Below are 7,944 nucleotides of genomic sequence, written 5' to 3' on the forward strand. Positions count from 1 at the left end.
TATTGGACACCATTGAAGGACGCTTAACTCGCTCGAAAGTTCTGCCAGTGCTGCAACTAGCAGCTACGTTACGATTTTTAGCTGAAGGATCCTATCAAAGATCAGTTAGCAAGGATTCTAGCATGAGTGTAGTTAGAACCACGATGTTAACGATTTTAGATGATGTGGTGAAGCCCTTCGCAATATCTGGATGTTTCTCTTTAAATTCAATCAAAATACTGTTGCATTGAATTTTTATGCTTTCCCCTATTGAATGAAAATATAAGCATCTATGAAAAAATGTAATTCAACGGCATTTAACTGATTGGTTTGTTTCTGACAGCAAAATCGATATTATAGGATTATGTGACACCTAAAACCGACAATAATTCCAATTCGAACTTTAAACCAATAACATTGGATTTCATGACACCAAAGTAATTTTTTTGCCGTTTTTAAATCCGATTCCGACACCAATTTGATTCTGAATAATGGCAAAATAAAATAGATCTGTCAGAAGCAATAGCAAGACAAACTTTTCAAATGTATTTCCATGATATTGAAGATAAACTAATTTTTTTTAAGACCACGGGTTTGAATCGAGCTCAAGGCCTAACAACAATTATTTTATCATTATTATTGTTATGAAAAGGTGTTTCTTAATTGAAAAAATTTTAAATTAGAATAGAAGAAGAAGTTGTCTAAAAATTTTTTTTCTTTCTTCTATTCTAATTTAAATTTTTTTCAATTGAGAAAAAAATGTTCATATAACAATAATAATGATAAAATAATTACTGTTAGGCCTTGAGCTCGATTCAAACCCGCGATCTTACAAATCAGTAAGCCGCTATAACAACATAAATTGTAATTAGTTTTTCTTAATGCTATTGTTTTGTAGGTTAATAAACGTAAATGACATTGTCTCTGAGAAAAGAACAAAGTTCTGTCGTGCAAAAGTTATCCCTGTGAATTCTATAGAAGAGGCTTCTGGTTGTCAAAAGTTCTCAACAAAGTTTTAGAAGCTCCTAGATTATCAGACGTTGTTCTGCATTTGATGTAAGAATTTTCTATGCAGAATAAGTGGAGAAGTGCCGTAAGGTCTACGGCCATAACGTCAATTGACCCTAAATGGCCCTAAAGTTAATTGAAAATGTGAGTACATAAAATACTCACAACGTCAAACTTTAAATATTAAAAACGTCAGCGTCCATATCCCGCTTTTCTGAAATGGCCATAAAGTCAACTTATTTTCTTAAGGTCAGTTATTTTATTTCGCGCCTCAACGGATTAGAATGCTTACAACTGTTGAATTGCAGCTACGCTTAATTGTTTTCGCTGTATTTTTGTTCAGACAATTAAAAAAACATATCCTTATTTCCAATTTTCGGATACGGGGCTCCGTTTCCCATAGCTGGGCTCGTGATGATTCTTTTGAAAAAAGAACTTATTCAACAAAGATATGGTCTTTTTCACCAAACGCTTATAAGGTCAAACGGAAAGTTTCAAAATGGCCATAAATTCAAATTTATCACTCAGAGAAAAACACCGTTCTAAAATCCAGCACCACCGGACTCAATTCAAGCTTTTCATGTTCTTACTTTTTTATACTCAGTTGAGCAGAGCTCACAGAGTATATTAAGTTTGATTGGATAACGGTTGGTTGTACATATATAAAGGAATCGAGATAGATATAGACTTCCATATATCAAAATAATCAGGATCGAAAAAAAATTTGATTGAGCCATGTCCGTCCGTCCGTCCGTCCGTTAACACGATAACTTGAGTAAATTTTGAGGTATCTTGATGAAATTTGGTATGTAGGTTCCTGAGCACTCATTTCAGATCGCTATTTAAAATGAACGATATCGGACTATAACCACGCCCACTTTTTCGATAACCAAAATTTCGAAAAACCGAAAAAGTGCGATAATTCATTACAAAAGACCGATAAAGCGACGAAACTTGGTAGATGAGTTGAACTTATGACGTAAAATAGAAAATTAGTAAAATTTTGCACAATGGGCGTGGCACCGCCCACTTTTAAAAGAAGGTAATTTAAAATTTTGCAAGCTGTAATTTGGCAGTCGTTGAAGATATCATGATGAAATTTGGCAGGAACGTTACTCTTATTACTATATGTACGCTTAATAAAAATTAGCAAAATCGGAGAAGGACCACGCCCACTTTTAAAAAAAAAATTTTTTTAAAGTAAAATTTTAACAAAAAATTTAATATCTTTACAGTATATAAGTAAATTATGTCAAGATTCAACTCCAGTAATGATATGGTGCAACAAAATACAAAAATAAAAGAAAATTTAAAAATGGGCGTGGCTCCGCCCTTTTTCATTTAATTTGTCTAGGATACTTTTAACGCCATAAGTCGAACAAAAATTAACCAATCCTTTTGAAATTTGGTAGGGGCATAGATTTTATGGCGTTAACTGTTTTCTGTGAAAATCGGCGAAATCGGTTGATGTCACGCCCCGTTTTTATACACAGTCGTCCGTCTGTCCTTCCGCATGGCCGTTAACACGATAACTTGAGCAAAAATCGATATATCTTTACTAAACTCAGTTCACGTACTTATCTGAACTCACTTTATCTTGGTATGAAAAATGAACGAAATCCGACTATGACCACGCCCACTTTTTCGATATCGAAAATTACGAAAAATGAAAAAAATGCCATAATTCTATACCAAATACGAAAAAAGGGATGAAATATGGTAAGGTAATTGGATTGTTTTATTGACGCGAAATATAACTTTAGAAAAAACTTTATAAAATGGTTGTGACACCTACCATATTAAGTAGAAGAAAATGAAAAGTTCTGCAGGACGAAATAAAAAACCCTTAAAATCTTGGCAGGTATTACATATATAAATAAAGTAGCGGTATCCAACAGATGATGTTCTGGGTCACCCTGGTCCACAGTTTGGTCGATATCTGGAAAACGCCTTCACATATACAACTACCACCACTCCCTTTTAAAACACTCATTAATACCTTTAATTTGATACCCATATCGTACAAACTCATTCTAGAGTCACCTCTGGTCCACCTTTATGGCGATATTTCGAAAAGGCGAACACCTATAGAACGAAGGACCACTCCCTTTTAAAAATACTCATTAACACCTTTCATTTGATACCCATATCGTACAAACAAAGTCTAGAGTCACCCCTGGTCCAGAAAAGCCCACTCCCTCTTAAAATATTCATTAACTCCTTTCGTTTGATACCCATATTGCACAAACGAATTCTAGAGTCACCCCTGGCCCACCTTTATGGCGATATCTCGAAACGGCGTCCACCTATGGAACTAAGGATTACTCCCTTTTAAAATATTCATTAACACCTTTCATTTGATACCCATATCGTACAAACGCATTCTAGAGTCACACCTGGTCCATCTTTATGGCGATATCTCGAAAAGGCGTCCACCTATAGAACTAAGGCCCACTCCCACTTAAAATACTCATTAACTCCTTTCGTTTGATACCCATATTGCACAAACGAATTCTAGAGTCACCCCTGGTCCACCTTTATGGCGATATCTCGAAAAGGGGTCCACCTATAGAACTAAGCCCCACGCCCTTTTAAAATAATCATTAACACCTTTCATTTGATACCCATATCATACAAACAAATTCTAAAGTCACCCCTGGTCCACCTTTATGGCGATATCTCGAAAAGGCGAACACCTATAAAACGAAGTCCCACTCCCTTTTAAAAATACTCATTAACACCTTTGATTTGATACCCATATCGTACAAACAAAGTCTAGAGTCACCCCTGCTCCACCTTTATTGCGATACCTCGAAAATGCGTCCACCTGTAGAACTAAGGCCCACTCCCTCTTAAAATACTCATTAACTCCTTTCGTTTGATACCCATATTGCACAAACGAAATCTAGAGTCACCCCTGGCCCACCTTTATGGCGATATCTCGAAACGGCGTCCACCTATAGAACTAAAGCCCACTCCCTTTTAAAATACTCATTGACACCTTTCGTTTGATGCCCATATTGTGCAAACAAATTCTAGGGTCACCCCTGGTCCACCTTTATGGCGATATCTCGAAACGGCGTCCACCTATGGAACTAAGGATTACTCCCTTTTAAAATGCTCATTAACACCTTTCATTTGATACCCATATCGTACAAACGCATTCTAGAGTCACCCCTGGTCCATCTTTACGGCGATATCTCGAAAGGGCGTCCATCTATAGAACTTAGGTCCACGCCCTTTTAAAATACTCATTAATACCTTTCATTTGATACCCATATCTACAAACGCATTCTAGAGTCAACCCTGATCCACCTTTATGGCTATATCCCTAAATGGCGTCCACCTATAGAACTATGGCCCACTCCCTCATAAAGTACTCTTTAATGCCTTTCATTTGATACACATGTCAAACAAACACATTCCAGGGTTTCCCTCGGTTCATTTTCCTACATGGTTATTTTCCCTTATGTTGTCACCATAGCTCTCAACTGAGTATGTAATGTTCGGTTACACCCGAACTTAACGTTCCTTACTTGTTGTTCTTGAAAAACGAATGACTTGTGCTCAAAACAACAACCTTGTTCTTGAACTGACATTCGTTTTCTTAAAAAGAGAACGGCTGGTCTTAAAATATGAACAAATGTTCTATTAATGAGAACAATGTTCTTAAATTAAGTTTAAGAAAAAAGAAACGGTACAATTAGTGTGCACTACATTGTTAAATACAACATTTGACACAAGCTATGAAGCAGTTGTAGTGGCCCAGCGGCTATGATGTTGCGGTTGCGATCGCCGTTCGATCGCCGTCAAACTCTGAAGTTTTTTAAAAAAAATTGTATATTCTATTTTTTTAACTCTTATTTTTCGTTCAGTTCCATTGACATATGTAGAGGTAACTCTCAACCTTGTTATGAAATGTTTTAAATATATATTCAAATTACATCATCAAATAAGAAAAATTTCTTGATAAGAGAACTATATGAAAAAATGCATATTATGCGTTTTTTCAAACCTTTTGGAATTTTAATAATAATTTATTATTATTATTATTTTTTATTAATGCCAATAAATTTTTTATTAATAAAAAAAATAAATGAATGGGTACTACTTGAAAAAATTACCTTCCCCCAAAGGTCAAGCACAAACCGTTCTAGAATTGAGACCGAAAAATGTTAAATCGACCACAAATTGTTCTCGAAGCGTGAGAACGCAAAATTTTAAATCAAGCCCAAATAGTGCTTGAAATGAGCACAGAAGGTTCACACATCAATACCAAACTGGTCATAAAATACGAACGGTGTGCTTGCAAGAACCGTTCTTAAAACATGCCCATCGGTCACGAGTTTAGAAAAAACGTACTTAACAGACTTTTGTCAACGAATTTTCTTAATTTTGAACGTGTTTCGTTCGTTTTAGAACGATTTTTTCTCTGATTGTAGAAAGGTCATAAAGTCATATTGACCCTTTGACCATTTGAAGTTGTCATAGGGCCCATTAACCTTGTGGCCGTTTGAAGAGGACATAAAATCTATTGAAATTTCAAAATTCATCACCCGAGGAAGAAGGGAAATTCAGAAACATAAACTAGTTACCATCTCCGTGTGCAAAGTTTGGTAATTTTTCTCTAATATTAAAACAAAACACCAGCGAATACTTTATAAAGTAATATGAGCCTGCCTCTCTAAATACATACACATAAAAAATATTGATATATGTAATAGTGAACAACGAAAGCATTGCTAATAATGCACTGCTATAAAATCAAATGTCAATATTCAAATATTCCTCACAATTTGCATCAAAAACATCTTGCGGATATGAACCTTATTATATATAACAGGAAAAGCAGCAAAAGTTCTATACTTAGAGATAAATTAAAAAGCTATAGCTAGGGTATTCATATGGCTTAGTGGATAGAAGCATATATTTTATGAATGTTGGATATTTCAAGTTTTAAACTCAGCTTCCGAAAAGCTAGCTGGTAAAGAAGCGAAATTCAGAAATATGTCCTAGTATCCATCGCCGCAAATTTTGTAATTTTTCTTCAATATCAAGAACTTTTGGCCGTTGAACTTATGCCACCATACCGAATAGGTATCTTCCCAACATCAAAATCATCTCTAATGCCATTTAAAAAACAAACTTTTTTTGCTACCGTTTTAAAAATTAAAATCAAAAATATTCCATTGTCGAAGGATGGGACGAACAAGCAAATACTAACTCTGACAAAATATTCAAACCTTCAAAATTCTCAAAATATACAACATTAGGACAAAGTGTTTATTTAGTACTTAGCAGGACATATTGAAAAACATCAGAGCAAAACCAATTCTTTTGTACTGAAATAGCAATATAAAATTCAACAAATGTATCAACCCCAAAATTTTAAAATTTTTAAAATTTTTGTACAATCCCCTACTGGAAATTTCATGTACGACGCTGATTTAAACACTTTAAGGAAACTGTACAAAGAAAGTGAAAACAAAATAATACGTTTCGACACACCTAGAAATTATGTATATGTTTAGCTTTCCAAATAGAACCACTTCAACAAAGAATTATTTGCACAATTGTGCCCTAATAATATGCGCATATATATACATACATATTTCATATAAATAGATACTGTTAACATATCGCACCATTCCGCCAGCAATAGTGATAGAAGTAAAACGTCAAAATTATGCAATTCAATTTTCTCGCGCTTCTGTTGGTTGTTAGCAGCAGCCTTTTTGCCGGCTCCAATGCTGAATATCGTATTGTTGGTGGCACTCTATCCAACATTACAAGCAGTCCATACATGGTTGCATTACATTACAATGGTGCCTACTTTTGTGGTGGTGCTCTAGTCTCACCTACACATATCATCACAGCTGCACATTGCGTTTATGGACGTGTGCCATCACAAATTTCCCTTGCCATGGGTATCACTAACTTGAAGGAACAAGGACAACGTCGCACTCCCGAAAAAATTTGGGTCCCAAGTGTTTACACTCAAAAGACTATGAATATGGATATTGCTGTTATTAAGGTAAGAACACCATTCGAGCTCGACGATAAAGTACAAACAATTCCTCTATGTACTACTACTTTGGCTGTTGATATGCCAGTCCGTTTGAATGGCTGGGGTAAAATTAACGAAGAGAGCACCACTGCATCAAGTGAATTGCGTACTGTGACTGTACCATTAGTGCCACGTTTTGGATGTTTAAGAAGTTATCTTAATGCTGGCGTCGCTCTAACTTCTTCAATGATCTGCGCTGGACGTGGAGAACAAGATGCATGCAGTGGAGATTCTGGTGGTCCAGGTGTTATCAATAATCAAATTTGTGGTGTTGTATCATTCGGTGTTGGTTGTGCCCGTGCCCTTTATCCAGGTGTTTATACAAATATTAATAATGCTAGAGTAAGAGCATTCTTGAATGAATGCTTGAGCCGTTAAGGAGTTTCAATTCGTATTTCGAGTTGTAATAAAAATTTGTATTTGAAGAAACTGTGTTTATTGCGTTTTTTATATATAGTCAGCTTAATTATGTTACAGTATGATATTTGATCTAGTGAAATAGATCTATTATTATTTAAAGAATAAAAGTAAAAATTTATATTCAGTACCACTTGTACGAAGAGGAGTACTACGTCACTTCGCAAGGAAGGATGCTGTTCACATACAAAAAAAAATTTTCTAAAAACGAAGAAAGTAGATATTAAAATTGGGAAGAATGTCATATGAATTTTCGCCATAGAAATCCTTTTCTTAATTTGGACAATTAATTTTCTTGAAAATTAAAACTTGATTAAAGAAATAAGTTTTTTTTAAATAAATTAAAAAAAAATTAAACTGTGTAAATGTTACGGCCGTGTACTTCTTAGATGAGGTTTTCAACTTTACATCTAAAAATTTTATGAAATAATGGGCGTTTTTATAATTAGCGTGCTTTGCACATAGAGGATATG

General features: G+C 34.8%; 1 protein-coding gene across 1 annotated transcript; it reads left to right on the forward strand.

Moving 5' to 3' along the window:
* The first annotated feature begins 6,629 nt into the window (after positions 1 to 6,629).
* On the forward strand, positions 6,630 to 7,488 carry LOC137244850 (seminase-like). The gene has a single exon (XM_067774484.1). The coding sequence runs from the start codon at positions 6,674 to 6,676 to the stop codon at positions 7,430 to 7,432; it is 759 nt and encodes a 252-aa protein (XP_067630585.1). The 5' UTR covers positions 6,630 to 6,673; the 3' UTR covers positions 7,433 to 7,488.
* Positions 7,489 to 7,944: the final 456 nt, after the last annotated feature.

The sequence above is a fragment of the Eurosta solidaginis genome, chromosome 3, assembly GCF_040869045.1.
Source record: "Eurosta solidaginis isolate ZX-2024a chromosome 3, ASM4086904v1, whole genome shotgun sequence".
Classification (NCBI taxonomy): domain Eukaryota; kingdom Metazoa; phylum Arthropoda; class Insecta; order Diptera; family Tephritidae; genus Eurosta; species Eurosta solidaginis.